The sequence below is a fragment of the Frieseomelitta varia genome, unplaced genomic scaffold (genome assembly GCF_011392965.1).
Source record: "Frieseomelitta varia isolate USP_RPSP 00005682 unplaced genomic scaffold, Fvar_1.2 scaffold_240, whole genome shotgun sequence".
In the NCBI taxonomy this organism is placed as follows: Eukaryota; Metazoa; Arthropoda; class Insecta; order Hymenoptera; family Apidae; genus Frieseomelitta; species Frieseomelitta varia.
The window spans coordinates 9162-34805 of record NW_025109969.1 but is presented as its reverse complement, the minus strand read 5'-3'; the positions used below and the strand labels follow the sequence as shown (position 1 = coordinate 34805).

The window sequence follows — 25644 nt, the reverse complement described above, 5'->3', positions numbered from 1 at the left end:
GAATGGCACTGGTGATTGCTGATAGGTCGGACGTGTCCTGTTGCACGCTCGTTACATGCTGATGACACGATCGCTGCTCGGTCGTGTAATAATCGTACACGACGGAACGTGATTTTGCATGGTTCCTTGGTCGATCGAAACATTAAACCGCCACGGGCGAGGGAACGCGAGAGCCTAACGAGAGAGGCTCATGTAAGGATTTACGTAAAGGAGGAGAGCAGAGCACGCGTCGACGCGACGTAACAGCGTTATTTCCGAGCTGGCGAATCGCGGGCAAAAATCTCGCGCGCCGGCTCGACGGCCACGCGAAAGACGAGACCTGTTGCGAATACCTTTTCCATAGTGTCACCGCGGAATCGATCGGCAAAAAGCAGGTTTTCCCAAGCCCGTTTCCGTCTACGGCTGCGAACGCGGCGACGATTCTGTCCCGCCGTTGCATCAGTGGTATTACGGAGAAAAAAAAAAAAAATTATTTAATCGACAATGCGAGAATCCTTGCCTGAAACGGATTAGGATCCTGTTCCAAGTCGTTTTTCCATTGTACTCTCGATGAATTATTACTAACGAATAGCCTGCTCGATCCGAGACACTATCTACAGGGTGATTCACGCAACTTGCACGAAGTAACAAGCAGTAACTTTCGATTTACACGTTTGATGAGAAATTGTTAAGTGGAAAAGGTATGGTAAGTGTTTTTGTGTTGTATTGCGTTGTACGTACGTGTGTACTGTATTTGTATCATGTGTCATATTTATTTTTGTATTATCTGTTTTTATCATTTATATTTTTATATTTTACATTATTGTTGCTTTTTCATTATATTTTTACATTATTTAAATCTTTGAAGCTATTAGCTTTCATGCTTGTAATTTGAAAGTCGCTCGGGGCGTGCAAGTTACATGAATCGCCCTGTACATTGAAATTCTCATGAACGTTAATGTCGACACGACAGAGTGTCAAACATTGAACAGGTACAATAACACTGCTCGATCACAGAGTATCAAGGAATTGCAAATGAATGGTTAATTTGAGAACGTGAGTTCGTGTCACGTCGATAATGCGCCGATTGTTCAAAGATGAAATGCTCGCTCATCTTCATCGATCGATGTTCTGCAATCGATTAACTTTGTTAGTAAATTGTAGGACACGTAGGAGTTTTAACGAACTTGCATCCTTTCGAATTTCCCGTTGTTGTAATTTAGATATAGAAAAGTGATGCTCTAAATTCTAAAATCGATCTGACGGCGATCTTCGACGAAGCTTGCAAACACAGGTTCCCTTGCGAGTAGTAATTTCTAACGCGTCTCGTTAACGCGAGTTAGCTTTGTTAACGATCGAAGCACTTACCGGGCTTGGTAATAAATCTGCTCGCAATGCTGACGGAACATGACGAAAGAGGACGCAGTTTACACTCCTTGGAGCCTTGAACGCTGTTAACGCGTATCGCGACGGTCACGTAAAGTAAAAAGTGCCAATTCCGTGGAACACCTGGCAAAAGGTGTCAGCGACAGTGTAAAAGCAAAACAACACGTCGACAATACGGTGTATCCGTTTGGTGATCATTTTTGGTGAAATCAGTACAAGATTCGTCATCTTCTTATTCCCTCTCAAGAATTAAACTTCTCAGCAAATGCAAATTATTTTTGTATGTTCTCCTCAAAAGTCGACATGATAATTGCTAAACCAGATATCCCACTCTACACTTTCTTCAACCTCTTGCGTCGAGAATTTTTTGTCCCAAATTGCGATATTTTCTCAGTTTTAAATATATTCAAGTATAATTAAATACACAGGCGAAACAAATAATAAATTTGTTACTTTTCAATAATTTCTATCCAGTGATATCACACCGACGAGTTCAAAAAGAAAGCGACGAATCATTGTATACGAGTATTTGGTCACTCGTTATGGTCCGCAATCAGTTTCCAGCGCAAATGGTCAACCTCTGACCGGAATGACGTGCCACGCACGTCGAGAATTTTTTGTCCCAAAATTGCGACATTTTCTTAATTTCAAGTATATTTAAGTAAAACAAAATAGGCAAAACAAATAATAAATTTATTACTTCTGAATAATTTCTATCCAATGATATCGCACCGACGAGTTCAAAAAGAAAAGCGACGAGTTATTGTATACAATTTGGTCACTCGTTACGGTCCGCAAATGGTTAACCTCTTGCGCTGGAATGACGTGCCACGCACGTCGAGAATTTTTTGTCCCAAAATTGCAATATTTTCTCAGTTTTAAATATATTCAAGTATAACCAAATACACAGGCAAAACGAATAATAAATTTGTTATGTCTGAATAATTTCTATCCAATGATATCATACCGACAAGTTCAAAAAGAAAGCGACGAATTACTGTGTACGGGTATTTAGTCACTCGTTATGGTCCGCAATCAGTTTCCAGCGTGACCTCTTGCACTGAAATGACGTGCTACGCACGTCGAGAATTTTCTTGTCTCGAAATTGCCGTATTTTCTCAGTTTTAAATATATTCAAGTATAACCAAATACACAGTCAAAACAAATAATAAATTTGTTACTTCTCGATAATTTTTATGCAGCGACGAATTATTGCGTACGGTTTGGTCACTCGGTTACGGTCCGCAATCAGTTGCCAGCGCAAGTGGTTGAAGACTGTGATCATAATATATTCTTACTTAAGTTTATATTCCTGTTTTCTAAGAGAACCCTAACGTATCTTGTTCCCTCTTTATTTTTTCTTTAGTCGAAAAGTAATAAACAACTGGGATTTCCAACGCTCAGATAGAAAAGAGATTCGCGACCGGTTCGAATAACCTTGCCTCTGAAAGAGACCCACTTCCAGATCACCGCCGAAACTGTAACAGAGGCTCCGACGAACTGACACGACTAAGACCGAGGACACCGGGAGTTTGCTCGCTCGCTCGCGGCAACAATTTCTAATCACGTATCGGGAGCAAGGAGGCGGAAAGCGTAGCAATTTTCCTACGATGACGGTTCATTCCCGCGTGGTGGACCGATTCTGACCGTGGCGGCCGACGGGGAGAGGAACGCGTACCGGCAAGTAAGAAGGAAGGGTGAAAGAGGCGTGCAAGCGGAACAACGTGATCGTCTGGTGCGGCAGTCGTAGGAGAGCCTCGTGACACACACGATCCACTTGGCGTGTCCCTTTTGCCGCGCGAGTAACGCGAAGCGTTATACTAATCCTCTCCTCTTCGTTTCTCTTTTCTTTTTTTTTTTTTTTTTTTTTTTTTTTTTTTTTTTTTGCCGACTCGCGGATCGAGCACGCCACCCACGATCGTGCGAGCAGCACCCACAAACGTATCAGGGACGCGTATTGGGCCTCCTCCAGTTGGTCTCGTGTCGCGCGTCAAAGAGTGGGACACTGGCGCAGGGCCAGTAGGATCCACCGATATAAAGATCTACGGTCACACGGGCCGGGAGGTCACTCGTTTCCTCATCGTCGTCCAAGTGCAACGGGACAGTGAGTGATACAACAGCGAGCTGATTCCTATCCCCGTGTTATGGGCTCGTCCCTGTGACAACGACTGATTTTACACTTCCATCAATTTGTATTTCACTCTCCTTTGCTCGGAAGTCGATCGGAACGACGCTGGTTTGTGGCTGGTTTGTGTCGCGTAGACGAGCGCTGACTAGCGTCGAATCGAGGGGAGATATATACTGGATCCAAGCATTCAAGAAGATCGTGAGTCCCTTTTCTTTCCTTTTCGACTCGACCGCGCGATCATCGTTGTGATTTCGTGACTACGCTTCTAAAGCACGTAGAATCGTTGACGCGCGTTCCGAGGTAAGCGTTAACTTTGGAAATTAATTATACGACAATCACGACGAACCGACTGACTGTCTCGTTCGAACACTCGAACTCTCGAGCACGCTGCTCGGGAAATTTATATAACGGACACGATACTCGGCATACCTCCTCGTGAATCATCGCGAGATAACGGGTCACGTGTCGCGCGAGTCAGGTAGAAAAATCCAGGGAGTCCTTGCGTTTTCCGTCATGAATATTTATCGACGAGACTTTTTCCCTTTTGTCGAGCGGACGTGCGCGTTAATTGCCGGTCGACGGAGGGATAAATATCGATGGAGAACGAAGTCGCACCGGGCGATCGGTCTGCCAATGACCACCGGACGTGTGCAAACGACAAACGATCGGAGAACCGGATCGTGAGATCGACTCGCGCGTAATGAATGATCGCGACACGCTGTGACTAATATTATTCCAGTAGGCCGTTAGTTCTGTGCTTTCACAAATCGACAACGGGGAAATATTCCTCGTACAACTTGTGACATTTAGACACGCCCGATAACGAACGGTGGCTCTATCCGATCACCGGCTACCGGTCGATCGAATTCTCTCTTCCCATCAGTGACAGCTTCGCTCGAAGACGTAGAACGTCTACATAGATCACATCGGCGAACGAAAGAAAATTTTTCTCACGTTGCCAAACAGATCAGTTTCTATCAATATTCGAGAGCCCTGATTTCATTTCGTTTTTGGCCGTTCATTGTCTGTCATTTGTAAAAGTATCGAAATCGGTCAAGTCTGACCTGTTCTTAATACCTTGCGCTGGTTCGCGGACCATAACGAGTGACCAAACACCCGTATAGAATAATTCGTTGCTTTCTTTCACTTTCGAACTCGTCGGTATGATATCACAAGTAATAAACTTGTCGTTTGTTTTGCCTCGGTTACATTTAAATATACTTGAAACTGAGAAAATGTTACAATTTGGGACAGGAAATTCTCGACGTGCGTGGCATTGTCATTCCAGCGCAAAGAGGTGAAATTGTAATCGCCTCCCGAATAATGATTCAAACCTTTAAGTACATTCAATTCGTTATCGACTCCTTTAAGAAAATAACAAGAACTTGTTTCATTAATTTGCTTGCGAAGCAAAAGGACTGTTCAGAGAAGGAAATCTTACGAGAAACGATTTTTGTAGCTTATTACGCTGAATATGTACGTGTACTCTGTGTTTTTTAATAACACAATAATATTATAAATGTATCTAAAGCAAAAATTAACTTGATATTAAAATAAAAGATAATTAACTTAATATTAAAATAACATTTAATATATTTAATATTTTATATATTAAAAAATTAATCAATAATAAAATAATAATATTATAAATGTATAGAAGATAAAAATTATACGGTCATGTTCTTTTTCATATTGACTTTGAATATTTCTTTTACGAATATTTAGGGCACAAGCGTTTGCTCGAAAATTAGAGTCAATTTAAAATCAACACCATATAATCAACAGCCTTTAATTATTCAAAATCGACTCATAAATCTTTGGCAATAGATCGACTGTTATTATTATTGTTATATGTTTGTTCGAAAATGACAAACTCATAGTCTCCGAACGCGGAGATTTACTCGTGAAAAAAAAAAAAAAAAGAAAACGAGAAAAACGACTCTGTTTGCGTTCTCACGTCGTTCGAGACATCCGGCAGTGGCCGGAGTACCCGGTCAGTTCCACGTTCAGAACGCGAAAGTTCAGATTTCCGGCAGATCGGATCCCGCGTGCACGGCCAAGTCTTCGTTCACGTGTCCGCTTAATTACACCGCGGGCTCGTCATTAACGCAGCGGAGATCGGCGTGCTTCCTATATTCGCATTCAAACCGGTGGCTTTCACTTCGACGTGCAACTGCAACGACGAAAAACGAAGGCAAAGACCGGCGACACATTTTCGTCGAGAATCGTCTAAATTGAGATCGTTAAGATCGACCGAGAGATTGTTCGAATCGTTTCGAGCCATGGTAATTTTTCTTTTTTCTCTTTTCGTAGGTCGTGTGTCGCTCGCTCTTATTTTCTTGTCACACTGGACGATTGATGGTCCCATTGAGAGATTATTAGACTACGAAAGTGCAACGTGCCACGAGTAGGTGGATCACGGTTGAGTAGAAACGGTCGGTTTAAAGTATACTTAGCCCCCGACATTAGGTTCGATTTAAAAGAGATCTTTGTGTAAAAATACTTTCGGTTTTCTCCGGTATGAAACAACTATTTATAGTCATTTATATAGTCCATCGAAACGAGAAAATAAATTTGCTTCTTACGACCGTACGTACGTTATGAAATCATCGAAAGACGATCTTTCGATACAACGTTCATCAGTAAATAATAATAAAGGTCAAAGAACGCGAATTAAACTGATGATCGTTCCACTCGCCTCGGCAGCCTCGAATGAACCGTGTCAATCGATCTCCATTCGACCGTTTCGTTCAGCAATTAAACGGAATTGTGACGAACGATCAATGCACGTTTCGCGATTATTACCATCGTGAAACTCCAACAATCAGCGCTGGTTGAGCAACGCGTCCTTGTTTCTTCAGCGGGTGTAAGATCGCGTCGCAATACAGAGAGGTGGTTGCGAACAACGATCTAGAAGTTCGATTTCCTTTGAGTTATCGCGTATTTGCGCTCGACGATCGACAGGCTGTCGCGAGAAAGCAGAATCCACTGGCTGGATCACTTCACTCTGAAGAAACTAAGAGATTACACGCGTTACTTTACACGTTCCGGATAAAAGTCAACTCTGACGATAAATTACGTAGCGAACGACTGTAAGAGAGCGGTGACGATCGGAGCTGATGATAAATTCTCGCGGGACGGAAAGAGGGACGCGCGTAAAAAAGGTAAAAAAACACGAGACACTGGACCTTGGCGTAACCTTCGTCGCGCGCTTTCCCTCCCGGTCCTTAATTGCGCCTATCAGACTCGCGGCCCGTGATATGACGACGAGCGCGGCACGGCCGGGAGGGAAGAACGTGGGAATGCGCGCGAAACGGAACGTAGACCACGGGAAAACGACGAAACGGGCATTCGTCGGTCTGAATTCAACAGTAAATTAATTAAATAACATAAATAATAAATTTAATAATAAATATTAATAATTATTATTATTATTATTAATAAATTTAATAATAAATATTAATAATTATTATTATTATTAATAATAAATTTAATATAAAATTAATAATAAATATAATATAATAAATTTATAAAGTTAATTGATTAATTATTTTAGTCGAATAATTGGTATGCAAATTTCCTGCCAATTTTAACAGAAATAAGTTGTAACATAGTAAAAAGATACTGAAAAAGTTGTAACATAGTAAAAAGATACTAAAAAAGTTATAACATAGTAAAAAGATACTGAAAAGTGTTTCTAGATAAAATTTTAGTTAATAAAAAATTATTTTTTTACATTAAATATGAGAATCAATATATCATTGAAATATATCATTTAAAAGTATAAATTCGTTCAATTTCGATTCAATTAATTTATGAATTAATAAAGTACAATAGTTGTATAATTATATAGCTTCTAGTAATGAATCGATGAATTTTTTTAAAAATCTCATAAGTGAAATTTACTTCGTACCTTTTGTATCACGGTTAATTGATTTATCCTCGAAAATAAATCGTCAACTCAGAAAACCTGTTTGGCTCGTAATGTCGTGTGTGTGTGTAACGAAAATTTCCGGATAATCAAATTTTACGACGAACTACGCTCGTTGAACGTCTCGAACGATGTATCTGCAATTTCGCGTAAATTCAAATCGCGTATAAAAAGCAGTGCGCGCGAAAGGAGAGCACGCAAAGAAAGTGGCACGCGTATAAATGAAACGACGAGTATATTTTACGTAATATTAAAAATATTAAGCTTATATGCATATATATTTTAATCTCTTACTCTTATTAAAAATATTGAGCTTATATGCATATACATTTATATTTTAATCTCTTACCCTTATTAAAAATATTAAGCTTATATGCATATACATTTATATTTTAATCTCTTACCCTTATTAAAAATATTAAACTTACATGCATATATATTTATATTTTAATCTCTTACCCTATATTATACTCTTACCCTTATATTATATTCGCGAACATTTATTTCAATTATACGTGAGGTTAATTGGCAAAGTGAAAACGTCTCGTTTCAAGTACAAAATCATTACTTCCCATTAAGAAAAGCATTGCGAAAGCGAATCGTTTGAGGCGTTATGAGCAAACCCGAAACGCTAAAGACCGCTTGCGCGCGAACTGTGGCACTTGTGGCATAGCGGTTGGTTCAGCAAAAAAGACGGTCAGGAGGCTAGCTGGAGAAGATTCATTTTTGCCAACTTCAGTTTATCACGCTCTCGGGAAGATATACCAAGCGAACAACTTACAGCGTTTTTCAGCTGTAGTCAGTTGAATTATTCTCGTTGACAGGACGTTTCACGCTCGAAGGCCTCGCGCTCGAAACGGGGCTAAGTCAGGTGTTAAAAAAAATCACCGAACGACCGACTAATCGGTAACTGACGGTTAACTGGTGGATACAATAGGCCTTGGGATCGATCTTTGCCCAAAACGGACACTTTAACCGGGACGTCTATTTCAGACGATGAAAGGTCATACGTCGGAGTCGATTCTTTTCTTGAAACGCGACACCATCGACTTCGCGAAGGTGAGCGAACCAGGACGGGAATCGTTTCGCGAACGTGCTGATGAAATTAGCAAAGTCGTATTTAACGTACGAATTACTATACACCGGAGGTCCACGGTTAGTCAGCGCTTGACTCAGCAACAGAGGTTCGTGCGAAAATTATCCTACACTGTTTTTCGATTGAGATATGCAGCGTAGAGATGAGAGATTCAAATACCTGCACGCGTATCCTTGTGACGGGAAAAATTCACAAGTTTATTCGCAAAGGGTAAAAATCGAAACGAAAGAATGACGATGATTCGCGCGATGAAAGAGAGAAAAAAATTGGGCCGTTAACCTTGTCTGACCGGTACAGCTTTTATAGTCGCAACGTAAAAACGTAAACCGGTATTGGTAGCGTACGCCACATGCATTCTGATAGCTCCGCGTGCGAAGTATCTTTGATAGAACCATGTTTCCCCTTCGCGATTGAACGTATTGCCGAAATTGAAATTTTCAACTCGTGAACCCTTCGCCTTTTCTTTTTTTTTTTTTTTTTCGAGGAGAGGAAATGGAAGTGGAACGTGAATTCGAACACGAGTTGTCCAGAATGTTGTTAGAACGTCGAGAATATTTGGCCCAAAATTGCAATATTTCCTCAGTTTTAAGTACATTGAGATATAATCCAGGCAAAACAAATTTATTACATCTTAGTAATTTCTATCCAGTGATATATACCGATGAATTTAAAAAACAAGGCGAACTGTTGTGTACGGTTTGGTCGCTCGTTATGGTCCGCGAATCAGTTACTAGCCGAAGAGGTTAAAACACAAAAAATGAAAAAAGAAAAAAGATAAAGCGACTCTTTTGCGAGAAACAGAATCCTGTGCTGTTGGGTATTTCTGTCGAAGAATTGAGTTGTAAGTAAACGCTAGGATGATAGATAAAGAACTTGAAATTTCGTTAAGACACAATTAGCGTAACTACAGCGGGAAAATTAAAAATTGACGCAATTCTTTCGTCGATTGAATAAAATCCTCCGCCGTTAAATATTTCTGTAAGAATTGAAAATCTTTTGTAGTACGAAGAACTGATTTGTAAATAGAAGCTACGACTAATAGAGATGACGATAAAGAACTTCAAACTTATGTAAAATACAACAGGGAAAATTAACAAAATAAAGAAAAAAACAACGCAATTCTTTTGCCGATTAAGTAGAATCTTTCATCAATTTTACGAAGAAGAATTGACGTACGAACTGACTTTAAACATTATTAAAATACAATCAACGTAACTAACTGCAGCGGGAGAGAATTAAAAAACAGAAGAGATAACGCAACTTCTCAACAGGATCCTCTATTAGATATTTCTGTCAAAGTATTGAGAATGTTTTACAGAAGAATTGGCTTCTAAATAAAAGTTACGACGACAGAGAGACGATGATAAAGTGCCATCGAATTTGAATGCCTGTTTTATTTTTTTATAACCACGACAATGCCTGGAGCAAATCCTGTTCGCAGGAATCCATAATTCTAAACAATAGAAACGCTGTACAAATGTTGAGTCATCGTACAAATTACATAGCCGTTGTTCGTCAAAACGTCGGAGATACACGCCGTCGTCGCGTTTAGCACTACCGTTAAAGGAGCCCCGACGAACAGAGGAGAAGAGGAGAGAATAATCTCAGCAGAGAGATGAACGAGACGAACATATTATGCAAGCGAGTTGCCTTGCACAGCAAGCCGGTCAATGCCAAGGTGTACCACTACGGTCGCTGATACTCGTCTCTGACAGCCTCGAGCCGGCAACCTCATCAGTGAATAACTTCGAAGACGAAAAATCAACCTGTCTCAAATATGCGTATTCGTCTCGTTCACGCGAACGGGGAACTGACACAATGTCGAAATGGCCGCTGTCACGTACGTGTCATTTCTTTTCGTCAAGATTTAGGTTAGATTTAGTCACGGAAATGTGACTTTGCGCCACTAGATATTTTCGCGAGATGATTTCACCCCACAAATTCTGAAAATACTGTCCCGTTGCTTGCAAAATGCTACTTTGCTTGGTTCATGAAATCTGTTATCTTTTGGAATCTGAGATTTATTTCTGGGGTTGACTTGGTTGCAAATTCTCTAAACTGTCTATGCACGAGGGATGTAGAAACTGTGAAAATCTAAAAATCTCTAATTTGACGAGTTAATTTTTATCAAAATATAGTATAATTATCCTACGAGGTAAATTGTTAATCGATGTAAAACGTTAACCATCGGACCTAAAATATTATTCTACCTACCTAACCTCCATTATTATTAAACTTAACCTAAACCTAATCTATGTTTTTTTTTTCGTGGGGGGAAATCTTTAAAAGAAACCTAGGATATCCTACCTGACTTAAAAAAAGATGAGAAAAATGCGGCAGTCAAAGTATTCAAAATTTACACTGAAACTAATTATATTTAAACTTTATTCGAAAAAACAAGTTGAGAACAAATGGCTAGAAATATGTCTCCTCAATCGCTTCAGATATTCATTTTTAACAAAAGAACGGCGCCAAAGGGTTAACGAGGAACAACTATGCCAGCCGGCTGCTCCAATTAGAAGACAAAGCAACCTGACGTGTCAGAATAGTCGAATTTTCCAATTTTCAAGAACAAGAAGATATCGAAACGAAGGTTCGAAGCGACTTGAAGTCGAGCGAAAAGAGATCTTCTAAAGGATGGAAAGTTAATACACGGATGGAAATTAAAAAAAAAAAGATCTCGAGATCGCGCGTTGCTGAATATTCTTCGCCTGCTATTTTCAAAAAGAATATGATCAAAGTGCTTACTTTTGAGTAATCGATCCTTTTTACAAATTTCAATGGACACGCGACACCGAAAATGAGTCATTGACTGTCTGGAATTCTTCGAGATGCCTCGTAAATTTTTCAAAAGGCAAACGACGTCGGTCCGGACACGGAATTCCATTTCCAAGAAACTAAATCACCTGAAGATCGAGAGTGCTTCTGAGGATTCAAAGCTGTCTCGGATATTTCAAGGAAACTGAATTTCACCACTGTTTAAATTAAACAGTTGTTGCGCGACTATAGATCATCGTATCAATGTAACATACTATTTCTTCAAGAAATTCTTCTCATTTCTCGAAAACTGCTTCTCTGTTAAACGTTAAACGCCAAGTACGAGCCAAAGTTTACGCTGGACTCAGCTTTCACCGTTGCGTTACGCAAACACCAAGTCGCCAGCGACTTCGGAATATTCGGAAAATTTTCGGGAATTCGCAAAGAACGAATTTTTTGTGCAACGTTAATCGTAGGGGAGAAAAGAATTTCTGTCCATCATCTTTAGACACGAAATATGTATGTGATTCGAAGCCAAACTGTGCATTTTTGGGAAACGCGAAGCAAACAAGTGAATAAACACTAACGAAAATACCGAAATTAAAAAAAAGAACATGTTCCTTTGGCACGAGAGAAGGAAAGATAAAAATAAAAGATTTTATGTTGTGACAGAAAAATAATCGAAACGAACAGGTCGCAAATCTTGTCTCGTGACACGATAAATTGATCTCTGATTAATGCGACATAAATTAGTGCAACATAAACAATTGTCTCATGGTTCAATGACTTGCAAATCATAGATAAGAAGCACGTTGATATCCTGCGTAACACTGACTGATAATTGTGACACACACACGTACACACACACACACATACAGTACGAAGCGACAAAATCAGATTACGTTCCAAGCAGAGTTAGATGCAAAGAAAATTAGAAAATTTGTATTGTACACGGATGTTTGTGCAATTGAAGAGTACAGGGATGAAAGTAAAGTGCGATGAGTCGAGTCCAACTGCATTAATTCGACAAAGCGCCGAGGAAACAGGTTGAGCAGTTTCTCTCTCTCTCTCTCTAGCTCTATCTCTTTGTCACAACAGGAAGCTGAGTTAAACGTTGAACGGCGACGCGCCGAAAGTTGCTCGCAGGCGTTAACACGGCGTTAAGGAATTAATGCTGCTCACCGAGCACGACGCAACGCGAAACAAAAAGGAAAGTAGCTGAAAGCGTAAACCGAATTGGATAACGGTGCGCGCGAAGCGAACCTTACGCGAGACACGCGCTGTGCAACGTGTTGCCCCGATACCGGCTGCTCTCTCTCTCTCTCTCTCTCTGTCTCTCCCTCTTTTCCTCCGATTCACTCTTTTCCAGTTTCCGATATTCGACCGATAAGTCGGCTTCTCTGAGCCGTGCACAGCCTTTCACCGTTTCGCCTCCCCGTTCGTTCGTTATTCAATGCCATTTCGTTTGCACGCGCTTTTGATGACCTGCGCTCAAGGCCGCGCGATCGAATTCCTGTCGAAAACGAGCAATCGTCGATCAGTGAAACCTCGGAAACACAGACTGGGCCGAAAATCACTTCCTACTATAATGAAAAAAAAAAAAAAAAAGATAACAATAACGAAAGAAACAATTTTTAAAACATAATGAAAAACATCAAGTTTGAACTTAAATTTAATTTCAAATTAACTCTTTGGGGTTAGGTGAGTTTAAAATTGTCTCACTTTTTTTTTTTTTTTTCTTTTGATAGTTAATGCACGGTGGGATATTTTTTAACCCACCTAAAAATGTGTTTCAATGAATTTCATTTAAAACATTAAGAGTACATTACACTCTGTAAGAAAGAATTTATTTAAATATTACTTTTTCTCGTTTTCAGGAATATTTTATGTTTAATAATTGAAATAAACGTTTCCGTTTCCTTTTTTTATATTAAAAAAAAAGTCTGTACAGGTGGAGTTTTCTTCTTTTTTAAAATTACGTGCCCCTAAGCGTTAAACAAAATTAGTTTCCTTTTATATTTTGATGTTTTATCAAACCGAACAGGCAAGAAGATTTTTGTCCCACCCTGTGTAATCGATAATCTTTCAAAAATCGACTGCACTCGTAGTTACCTAATTACGCCTACAGAAGTCTGCGATACAGCTATTTACTATCGTTACGTTAGGCTTTCGCAAATTGCGATCGCAAGTGGGACTGGTCGAGCACGCGACTTTCTTTCGAGCCACGCGAAAAGAAAATGTTCGGTGGTTTAGAGTCGGTGGTAGGACTAGAAAATCTGGCTTCGAGGAACGATATTACGGCAGGTCCGGTGGTAACGATAGCGTAACGGCACTTGCCACGCCACGGAGATCGTTCTTCTTACATCACGTCGTGAAAAATCGACAAACCGCGTTGCGGAACGAGCAAACCCGCCCGGCGTACTGTGTATTATTATGTTCGTCGAAATTTCGTAATACAACAGTCCCCACTTAAGCGTCCGCATTTGGGACCAATGTTTATTTTGCGAATATCGGTACCAAGTATCACACGCTTTGTGTCGTACAAGTGTCGTGTTTCATTCGGCGTTCGTCACAGTTTCAATTCCAAAAAATTAAATTAATGCAATAAATATATAATGTATAATATTAATATATAAATATTATAATATTATAATTTCATAAATATTATAAATATATAATGTATAATATTAATATATAAATATTATAAATATATAAATTATTTTAAAATAAATATATAAATACATAAATTATATAATATTTATATATAAATATATAACATAACAAATATATAAAAATTAAATTAAGCGAACGCTCAAGAGCGCAGCACGTGAAGGATAGAATTGAAATTTCACTGCTCGTGATGTCCGAGGGAATTATGCTAATTGTTTGCTCGAAATTTCTATTGCCGAATTCTGGACGAGATACGGAGATGTTGGGAACGCTTCGCGTTTAATTTATGATTTATCGCTGAAACCCTGAGGAGAATTTAAACTCTGCGTAGCTTGTACCTTCAATTCCCGTAATTCTTGATAAATCAGACGGGAGATCGACTTGCTGAGAATAGGTCTATTATGCAAGAAGATTTATGCAAAGCCGCCGAGAGATCGATAAATTAAACTCAATCGCTCTATTTTTAGAATCTGACTGAAACTTCGTTGTTCGAAGATTCGAACCGTTTGCGGATACCGGCGCCAATTTCTCGACTCTGTAGAAAATTAATCGAGAATTCAATTAAGCAATCGGATCTGGTTACCTCGAGATAATTCATCATGTCATTTACATAATTATATATATGTATAAGAACCGTCTTCGATCAAGACGGAGAGGCATCTCCTATTCATCTCCGGATTTATTAATAAAAATCAGGATGTAGAATAAATGAAGTTAAAAAACATAACTTTCGATGGATCAAGATTCCAATTTATCCGTAATCTGCGTTTGAATATATAATTTTCATAAAGAAATATTCAAAAAAATGTTTATATTAACAACGAAAAATGATTTAAAAACACAGTTTTTTTTTTAGTATATTGTTTGAACAAAATTAAATTCCTCATTTAAAAAAAAACACTAATTTCACCAATTTACACGAAAACTGTATCTTCAGTAATTTCCGAGATATTTGACAAAAAATACGTTCCGGACCCGCAATATATTTGAGGGTAGTTTTCACCCCTACAACATTGCCGATAAAAAAGAAAAATATGTATCAAATATATCTTCGAGAACTACAATGTGATTAATTATGCCCAATGTGATTAAACTTCATCAAAATTAACACACTTCGGTACGTTCCCTTGTCTAGGTGCCTTATCTACGATCGACCAAAAAGAAAGCGAGTCGGCGATCCCGTGACCCGGCATTTGTCCGATTTAAATCCCTTATCGAGTGAAAAAAAAAAAAAAAAATGCTGACAATGCGTGTCGCGCGAAAGTGAAAGCACTCGTTTCGAAATCGTTTTTTTTTTTCTTTTTTCTTTCGTGTAACGAGCCAAATGAATTCGTGCTACCTGCTGCGGGGCCGATCGAGGCGAACGTTCGGCAAACAAGAGCGTATATATATATACACGTATATATCGCGATCGTGCAAACCGTACGAATCTCGACCGAGGCGCGACGACTTCCTCCTTTCCAGCTAGACGTGTCGCTTGGAAATGGCTCCACCTTTCCGAACGTACGTCCTTGAGCAAACCGGTGCACCGGGAAAGGTGATGAAAAACCGGCCAGTCACGTGTACCATGCCGGCGCGAGCGGTTGTTTGCCCTCTTCTCGTCGCGCATTCCGCCGATCTTCTCATCGATACTTGCGCCCCATCAGTCGGCACGACGCGTCAAAGTGTACGATCCACGATTTTACTCGATCTCTGCAGTGACTCGACGTCGTCGCGTTAGAACAATCTCGAAGGAAGTACAACCGTAGTTCAGTGTTCGAAAGTGTTTTCGCAACGGAAGAGTTAGACGCGACCGAGACATTCTCGAGCGAGGAGGCCAGGAGTCCATTCTCGCGGCGGAAGCGGACGCCAACAGCTGACGCCAACGAAACGGCCCGACTAATGCGTTTTAAATCGCGTGCGTTCGCCAGCAGACGAATGCCGATCGTTTCGGAGAAAGCGAAATACACGATGGTTGACGGTCGATCGCGACGCGTTCCGCGGACAAACGTCGCCATGCAGATTAGATTAATCGTTATCGGCTCGAGCGTGAAATAAGTTTCGCGAAGCGGACGATCCTCAGAGAGCGACAATTCGAGTTACGCTCGTCTTCCTTCGTTTTTTTTTTTTTTTCTTCTTCTTCTTCTTTCTGATCGAGAAGACCGTCGATGGGCAAAACGTCGCGTGTGCCTGCGCGTGTGCGTGTTTGAAAAACCTCGGAGCGCGGTTCCCCTCGGAAGAGGCGCATTATCGCGTGTGGCAACTCGATTACAGGCCACTCTCGGCGACGTCCTGCTGAACGATTATCGTTTATTCGCGACCACTCCGGAAACTCGCTCCGGGAGAAAGGTACTCTTTCACAGTCCACGCAACAGTGCTATCAGTGTGTTTGATAATATAAAAAGACGCTTCCGATTGGGAGAAGAAACATCGAATCGACAGTGACAGTAGACGCTTTCGATACTTTCTAACGGGCAAGGGGCGCTACGTTTTTCAACGAGTCTGACTTTGACTCTTTCTCTGGTGTCAAGTGTTCCTCCCTTCGACTCTGGTTCCGACAAATTTATACATTCGAGTATAACAACTCCACCGACAAATTAGGTACGTGCTATTATTTACACAGCTGCGACGTGCAATTTTTCTCGATTCTCAAGCAATTCCGATTACTCGGCTTTCAATAACCAGAGCTTGTCGTACAACGTCGCCGCAATCTGCAAACGGCCATAAACAGCCAATTGCCGCCATTACATACACACACGTCGTAGCCAGCAGGAACAGAAAGAAAAAAAAAAAAAGAAAAAGAAATACAACCTTATTATCTTTCTTGCCGACGGTGATAAATCACAAAGCTCAATTAACTCGACTTCAAACATCCATCGACTTGCCTGCCGGCGAACGCGCTGGAACGAACACAGGGAGATAAAAGGCAGTAAATTCAGTTTCTTCTGTCGGAAACAAGAACGGTGCGGCGGAGTTACTTCCGCGAGATCGACGACTCCGACTCCGTTGCTGGGCTAATGCATCCGTGAGCTCGGCCCAATACAGAGAAACGCGAGCGAGCTTACGTTTGTTACTCTCCTACGGAGTTGCGAGTGATTACGAGTATACTCCAGTGACCCGTGAATGTTTGTCGACCGTTCACCGGCTGTTCACGAAGGGAAAGGCGTGGCCCCCTCCCGTCCCACATTCCCGCGTATCGTTCGCTATTCGCGTCAACGGGCCTGACGAATTTCGCGAAACTCGAACGCGAAACCGTGCTGCTCTCTTTACGAAGGAGAATTAGCGGTTCTCCGATCGAGGAGGTAAAAGAACACGTTCAAACGGACGTGAATGCAATATGACATATGAATTTGATCCGTATCGAGCTATTAAACTGCACTCGGGCAAAATGCGACTAATTTTGGACATCACAATTAGCTTGAAAACAAATCACCTGTCTTTTTGCTGTCTGCGAACAAATTTCACAAAATTCTGCCGATTTTTATTGGAACGCTTGGCAGAAAGCTACGTCCCGATCCTTTCTCGGCCGAGATATCTTTATCGCGCGTCAAAGAATATTGTCTTCTTAATTTAATTTCAGAAACTCTCTCTCTCTCTCTTTCTTTCTCTTGACATTTTGTTTCCGAGTTCCACGAAAATGAAAAGTTCTCGCATTTCGAGCTCCCCATTCAGAAGCCTCCCGCGTATTTTAATAACCAGACTCTAGAAACTAGAGAATTACTACTTCCACGCAATAGTTGAGAAAATGTTGCAGTTTCAATGGGGAAAGCAAAATTACTCCCGTGGAACGGAAACACCTCGGCAGAATAAACTTGTACTTTCGTTGCGCCAGGTGGCGGTACACCTCGCTACTAGCAAACTCGGGCAACGAGTGCTGCTCGGAAAGAGACACGACGTGATCATCGGATTGACCGGTATTATCGAAATCACTGTGCTCGTTAAATGTCCAGACCGCGGATTTTTATGCATTCACGGAAAATTTGAAGGTGCAGCCTTATTCAAAATATATAAAGTATATAATATAATTTTATATTATATATAAATATATATATATTAATATTTTATAATATAATCCAAATTTTATCCAAAAATATATAAAATATCCAAAGAAGGGTTTTAATTAATTATATTATAATTATATTATATTATATTAATTATATTATAGTTATATATTCTACATAAAAGAAACAATTTTCCATTAAAAGAATATATGAAAACTCTAAAAAAGTCTAATAACGTCCAATAAGACATATTGCAACTTGTCTTTAAAGAAAATATATAAAATATAATAATTTATATTATATATAAATATATATATTAATATTTTATAATATAATCCAAATTTTATCCAAAGAAGGGTTTTAATTAATTATATTATATTATATTATAGTTATATATTCTGCATAAAAGAAACAATTTTCCATTAAAAGAATACATAAAAACTCGAAGTCCAATAACACATATTTCGACTTTTCTTTAGAGACGCGCATGTCCTTTGATAAAAATCCTACGCTAACAAAAATACGAAATGGTAAAGAACTGCTGGATTTCTGTTGCAGACGATGCAGAGAAGACTCGCTGCGCGAAAGCTCCTGTTGGCAATAGTGTTGACGACCTGTTTGTCAATGGTGGCATCATTATCGAGCAGGGAAAGGCGGCACGTCGGCGCGGAGGTACCGAGTGATCGAGTAGACAGGACGCGCACGCCGGCCGGCCGTAGTAGTATCAAGTCATCGACCAGCAGAGACAACGAGATAACTACGGAAGCCGGAAGGAAAGTGTCACACAGGCTGATTGGAGGCCACTTGCGAGCGGACGCGAGGCAAGAAACGCTCTGGGATGACGGTATCCTCTTGTCGTCCGCTGGCAACGGCAGGGAGACGAAGGGGGCCACTAGCCGCAAAGACGAGGACGACGAGAAGAAAACTCTCTCCCAGCAGGTGAAAGAGGGGAAATACGGTCTCATACAGAACGAGATCTACGGGAGCCAAGAACCTAAACGGCCAGGGATAATCAGTTACTTGGGCAATCCGGAAGTGCCGAAAGACACGATCGACAATCTCGGTGGCCTCGACGAGGACGAGATCTGGCTGGCTGAGAATCACGTGCTGGTGCTGAGGGGAGGCAAGTTTCCTGGCCACGAGACGTCGCAAGGCAGCGGAGACAGCACGCAGACCTGGCCACCGATCGACGATTACAAAGCACCGAGAAGACAAGTCAAGATACCATCGAAACCGAAGGTACCGCCGCCCTTTCCGGTACAGCTCGCAGAGGGTGGCCCGATACAGATCATCGGAACGAACGGCACCAAAGAGATCGGCAACGGGACAGTCGACTACAGAAAGGAACCGTTGCTCACCAAGGGGCTGCTACCGGATGATGGGCCGCTTCTCGCTGTTATAGCCAACGGGACGATTCTAACGCCGGAGAGCTCGAGGAACGCGTCCTCCGAGGAAGAGAACTCGAGCGTGAGGAACAAGGACGACAAATCCGACATCCTACCGCCTGGAAGTTTCCCGCCATTTTACCACGCGATTCCACCCGGCGCTGTGTTCGTACCACCGCCGAGCAATCACTCGGATTACGACGAGGATGATCAATCCATTTACTATCCACCGCCGTACAGTTTCCAGTATCAACAGGACAATGCGACAGCTGTGCCGCCAGGTCCTCTCGTCCCAGGGATCATTCTTCCACCACCGCCAGACTTCTTCTCCGCTCTCGAAGAGAAGAAGACCACGACGAAGAAGTACGCGAAGCGACCCGAAACGACTCCCGTACCGAGACCCAGGCCTACCTATCTACCGCCGAGGAAACTGACCACGAAGCAACACAAGAGTCCCACCACGGAGTCAGACCTCTCCCGAGCCACGAAACTTGGACCATCTGTCACTGTTACGTCAGGCATTACGAAAACGTACGGTCGGGCAACGTACAAAAATTTGACGAGCAAAAGTAGCCTCGCTGCTACCGGCAAGCCCCCCAGCGTAAGAACGATTCCGTACACAGAGGTTACGACATCGCTGCCCGATAAATCGACCACGCTCGATAACCCAGACTTCTACAACATCGGCCCGTTAACGGAGAATCAAGTGACCAGTCAAGAGAACGCACACAAGCAGAAGGATCAAGCTTGGTCGGGTCTAGTGACCAGTAAAACGATTCCGATAGTGGCGTACTACGCCACGTCAACGCAGTCCACCTTGGAGAGGCCTGTGGAGGTAACGCCGGCCTCGATAAAGAGTATTATTACTACCAGCAACCCGGAACGATCGCCCAGCCAGGCTTCTTACTACTTTTACGAGGAATCCCACGAGCCTCCCCTTCGAGCCACCACTCCGAATCCGTCGTCGATTTATTACAAAACTACCACCGAGTCGCCTTTCTACGAGACGGTGACACAACCGCGGGCAGAAGAGAAGAAGAAACAGTATTACAGCGTGGAGACAGTCCCGTCGCGGCAAACGTCGAAGGACTACAGTATTAAGTTTATCGGCTCGCCGGTGAAAAATTCCGGGCCCGTACGTTACAGCGACTCGACGGTCACGCAAAGTTCATCCAAGTACGAGAGCGGCTCGGCGAGAACTCAGGGTCAACGTATGTTACCCGATCACGCGCCTCTTTACTATCAGGCCATATCTGTTCGTCCGGTGGTGCCCGTGCAGTCCTATTACACCACCTCGAAGCCGCAGACCTATTACAGGCAAGAAGCGAAATCGAAGCCGATCTACCAGTACAGCTTCGAGGCGACGGAGTACTCGAAGCAACAGCAAACCAACGTGTTCAACGAGTATCAGAACGTGAAAGACGACGGGAGGTACAGTAATCATCGATACGATTACGAGAACGAATCGATGCCTCGGAAGAGGGTCAGACCGCAACCGTACAAGAATCAGCAACCGATCTATCCTTCGACGACGGCGCACACGGCGATTAGCACGACCGACAATCCTCAACACTCCTATTACACGCAACAGGACGAGAAGTTCTTGGACGACGTGACGAAGGAATATTTCACCATCTTCGGCAAGAAGATACCGCACAAGGGTATACCGAGCACGACTCCCATATACTCCAAGTCGAACAGTATCACCGAACGGCCAGATTACAACGTGAACGCCTACGTGGAGAGTTACAACACGCCAGAGCCACCTGTGTACAAAACACCTAACGTCAAGGTGCACTACGGGGACCAATCTCAAAGGCCGTACTCCCTCAAAGACGACATTCTTGTCAACTACAGGCAGCCTCTGCCTCCCATCAACCCCGACAGCGAGTTCATCACGGTGGTCGATCCGAGCCAGCAACAGCCACCCGATTACAGGATAGCCAACAGAGAGGACCAACCACTGGCACCGATCCGCGCCTATCCATCCCAGCCGTTGGCGAATCCACGAAACGGTGGTCCACCTACCAACTACGTGCCGGTCGTCGAGTCTTCGGAAGAATTGGACGAGGCATACCCTCAGCTACCCATATCGCTGGAAGACGACATCAAAGTGAACTACCGCGACCCACGACCAACCATAAATCCGGACGCCGAATTCATCGACCCGATCCCAGTGCACGAGAATCATCCGGAAAAGCCAAAGGCCTATTTCGCGTACAGGCTGCCAGGCGACGGGGGCCACTTTTACTTCCTAACGCCGCAAGCGATCACGCAGAGGCCGGACCAAACCGCCGGTCACCTCTTCCCCAAATCGAGAGGAGCCAGACTGCTGAGACGTCGACGGAGGCCAACGGGCAACGTGTGACACCTCGTACGCGACGAGGTAGCCGCGCAACGCCATACGAATCATCGAGGACGCACGATGGAAATGCGTGTCATATGGAACGCGACGCGAGAATCGATGACGAAATACCGTTCTGTACCGTTATATTAGAATATTTATTTTACGTGTAAATATATATATATACACACACACACACATATGTATGTATACGTATATACCTTGTATGCGTAACGTATAATCAAGTTCGATGATTATCAACGCCTCATTTACGCTACGTAGAATGCTTAATTTATGCGACCTGACTTTTTCCTACCCTGCTCCCTAACCCCGCTTTAGATTGATACAGATGCGATGTTGTGTGTAACGCCGCTCGCGTGCGACGATAGGTATGCGCGGGGCTTTTGATCGACCGTTCGTACTCGCGCGTTGTCTGTGATTAATGATCGATCGCGTATCGTGTACATATAGTTGTTACTGACGACGTAGAGATATTCAATTCCGAGCGTATTTTTATAAACCGTTATATTCGAAATATGTTACATTTGACCGCGCATGCATGAAATAAAGTTCAAAAAGACGAAATTTCCTACATCTTGTCTAGAATTTCAAGGACGATGCAAGATGGTACAAATTTGATTGCAATATCGATACTGTTTTGTTTTACTTGCTGTACGAGACTCTACGAATTTTCAATTGATCGATAAATTTATTGTAAATATATATGTGATGCGAGTCCGAGTGACGTTCTTAATAAAAATTAATAGGTAGTACTATCATATATATAGGATTAAACTAAAATGTAAATGTATCCTTTTCAAACAATACGTGACTTCCAACTGATAATGGCAAATGATCTTTGAAAAATCGATTGTTTATAAAGTTACGAATAAAAATAAACGTTTAAAAATCTGAACGACTCGAAGTAATATTTCACGAGCCTCTCGCTAGAAGTTATAATAAAAATAAGCAAACGCGCGCGAGCATTATATTCTTAATCACCGTTTGCGGATACGTATTAAATATAAACAACTCGACGACAGTTAGTAGCCGATAAAAATAACCGATACAAGGAACTTACCGGTGTCGATTTCCTGCGCTTGAGTCGGATCTGGTAACGGTTCATCGTGTAGTCGTAAATAAACCTCCACTGCACATTTTGCTGCTTTAAAATAAAACGGATGAGCCCGTAATACGTCTTCTAACCTTAGGAGACCCACGTAGGACCTCAAAGTCATCTTTCTCATACAGTAGGTATGAAAGTCAAATTGATCTTCTATGATTTCAGAAAAATGCTGCAATCAATAGAATTCATTTAAGAACAGATAATAAGGTATTATTACTTGCAAATATATGTTGTTGAAATCTACCCTGTCAACTTCGTGGCATTTCTTTAACGCTTCCCCGTACTTTCCAAGGCGTTTGTAAGCATTAGCGGCTTCTGTCTGAATCCACATACATTGCATTTCGTTTAGATTCTCCATGGCTAAAACTCCTTCTCTGGTAAACTTGCCACAAGTTTCTTCCGCTTCCTTGATCAGATTTGCACGCAACATATACTTGGCACATTTGGAATTAATATACCTATCGGCTGTGTCTAATCCTTGTGCTTCGTCCAACCACTTATAAGCCTCTTGGACGTTACCAGCATGCTAAGGATAAAATACAATTGCATTATTAAAGAAATATATACACGTTACGAAAATTGAAACCTCACCTTATAAATGCGACCTTTGGTAACAAAAAGTTCTATAAGCGTAGGTGTGTGTTCTATGGCAGCATCAATTTCGTTTAACGCTTTTTCTGTAAGTCCAAGGTGATCGTAATGTTGTGCTAAATAATAATAAGTCCATAACAGTGCCGAAGCTGGTTCTCGCGGGTTATCTTTCTCTTGATCACTAAAATGCCCATGAGCTTTTAACGCCTCCTTATATTCCAAAACCAAAGACTGTATAGTGTCAACTTTTTGTTGATCGTTATATAAGGAACGAAGATTTACAAACAGAGGTGGTACACCTTTATGAAGACCTGCAGTATAAATAGAACATAGGCTAATGATTTAAATTCCATGTAAAAATATTACCAATAAACCATACCTCTTCGTAAGTACCGGTCTACTAATATCTTAAATTCATCGCCTATAGCATAATTTAATTGTAAGCGACGCGGCGCTAGCGCTCGAGGAAACAAGTCTTCGTATCTTTGGAGCATAGCTAATGTTTCTTCAGGTTTAGTGTGTCTTTCAGCCTCTGCTAGCCTAGCATAATAAGTTGTATTTTCAGGATTTATATTTAAAAGTTCCTTATAAACCTGAACTGCTTCTGCATATTGTTTTAATTGTAATCTTAATTTACCTGTTGGAAATTAATAAAAAAAACACTGTTACAAAACATTTAGTTTTTATAGTTAGATTACGGAAAATTTATATAACATACCATATGTTTCTTTTACAGTAACTTTATCACAAATTTGATCACTATACTTGTCAAGATGTTTCAATGCTTGTTCACATTCTCCTGATTCTTGTATAACCATGTTTTGATACAATAGCAATTCACTATGCTCGTAATCATAACAAATCTGCAGATTTTAAAAATGTCTGTATGTCCTGTATTATATATTATAATATGCAAACTTATGTTATTAATATTAAATTTAAATATAAAATTAAAAAAATTTTGGTGTGTTATTTAATGCTATTTTTTTTTTATATATAATGGCAAATTACATAATACTGAAGAACATACCATTGGGGAATTCCGAAACGTATCTAAAATTTTAAGTGCTGTTTCATAGTCCTTTAATAAATGATATGAGATAGCAAAACCAATCCACGAAGCACGCTGTGTAGGACGTAACATAAATAATTGATACCTTGTATCCTAAAACAAACACAAATGCAAACATTATTGTCAAATATAAATTAGGTTAGTAAATGCAATTTATGGAAAACAGATATGATAATAAAACAAATTACATGTAAACAACAAATAGGAGTAAGATCCTTTATTAAATTACTTACCTTATAGCCCTCCAGATCCCTCATTTGAATTTGAAGCAACGATAAGTCCCTAAGAATTTGAATGTTATCCTTGTCCCATTTAAGAGCATTTCTATAACACTTGATGGCTTCATCATATTTCTTATCCGAGCGTTGTAGAAGTCCGTAAACGTGCCAGCAAACATGTGACTGTAAATCATTCCTGAGACCCCTCCGGACATGATCATATGCTTCTTCTTTGCGACCTAAGCAGTTCAGAGTGAGACCTTTCATTGCCAAGGTCTCTCCATGTTCACTAAATTTTGGGTTTGATAAAATTTGCTTTGCAAACTTTATCCCATTTTTATATTGTTTATGTTCGTAACACCTCTGCAAGAAACATAAATACGTTTCATAGAATAAAACGTTTTCATGATTTCAATGCTATGTATTTGGACAAACTGGCATTATAAGGTATCGCAAAAGATAAACAAAAAATCATCTTTTCATTCATAAGACTGATAAAACCTCTGTGACCCGTGGTTGCCAGTGAATTTTTTGCATTTTTTCGAAGAGTGCTTCATCATTAGAGTATGAATACTTCTATTAGCCGGAGTGGGGTCCAAAACAGAGTATTTCGATTGCATATTACTTACCAGAATTCGTTTAAACAAGGCATTTTCTTTGGGTGGCAAGGGATTACTGGAGGGCATTTTTGCATAAATACAAAAATATTGGGCCTTTTCCACCCGGTAAACTTAATTTTCACCACAAAACCTCGTGGCCACAAACGAAGAAGTCGATCTTCGATCACGTGATCATCTGCGACAATGCTGTTCCGCCGGAAGTTCTACAGCCACGGTGCCATACACTTTAATATACTTTATGACTTTTACAAATTTGCTAACAATAATAATACGTTCTACGCGTACGTTCGCGTTTATATTCCGTTCGTTTCGATGCGTTCGATGATTTTACTTTTTTCAGTATTGCATGGAATACGTATAT

General features: G+C 41.1%; 2 protein-coding genes across 3 annotated transcripts; one reads left to right on the top strand and one right to left on the bottom strand.

The window, feature by feature from the left end:
• Positions 1-985: 985 nt before the first annotated feature.
• Positions 986-25644, bottom strand: LOC122527951 (N-alpha-acetyltransferase 15, NatA auxiliary subunit). 2 transcript variants are annotated; one of them, XM_043652571.1, is made up of 9 exons: positions 25293-25644; positions 24679-25026; positions 24404-24538; positions 24092-24236; positions 23753-24010; positions 23374-23684; positions 23027-23308; positions 22738-22951; positions 986-1110 (listed from the first exon to the last, which is right to left on the bottom strand). In XM_043652571.1, exons 1-9 carry the CDS (start codon positions 25347-25349, stop codon positions 1001-1003), a joined length of 1860 nt encoding a protein of 619 aa, XP_043508506.1. In that variant the 5' UTR covers positions 25350-25644; the 3' UTR covers positions 986-1000. The 2 variants fall into 2 exon arrangements, with proteins under 2 accessions (XP_043508506.1, XP_043508507.1); XM_043652572.1 differs by lacking the exon at positions 986-1110 and adding an exon at positions 6481-6509 and having other exon boundaries at positions 25293-25643.
• Positions 3372-22572, top strand: LOC122527950 (adhesive plaque matrix protein). Its single transcript, XM_043652570.1, has 2 exons — positions 3372-3691; positions 18486-22572. The coding sequence occupies exon 2, from the start codon at positions 18489-18491 to the stop codon at positions 21678-21680; it is 3192 nt and encodes a 1063-aa protein (XP_043508505.1). The 5' UTR covers positions 3372-3691; positions 18486-18488; the 3' UTR covers positions 21681-22572.

Bases quoted from the DNA above. Each gene is read 5' to 3' on its own strand.
- LOC122527951 (XM_043652571.1), bottom strand. From the start codon at position 25,349: ATGCCCTCCAGTAATCCCTTGCCACCCAAAGAAAATGCCTTGTTTAAA. The intron at 24,237-24,403 runs GTATGTTCTTCA...TAAAATCTGCAG, and splicing joins CGTTTCGGAATTCCCCAATG to ATTTGTTATGATTACGAGCA. The intron at 23,309-23,373 runs GTGAGGTTTCAA...TTTTATCCTTAG, and splicing joins CCAAAGGTCGCATTTATAAG to CATGCTGGTAACGTCCAAGA.
- LOC122527950 (XM_043652570.1), top strand. From the start codon at position 18,489: ATGCAGAGAAGACTCGCTGCGCGAAAGCTCCTGTTGGCAATAGTGTTG.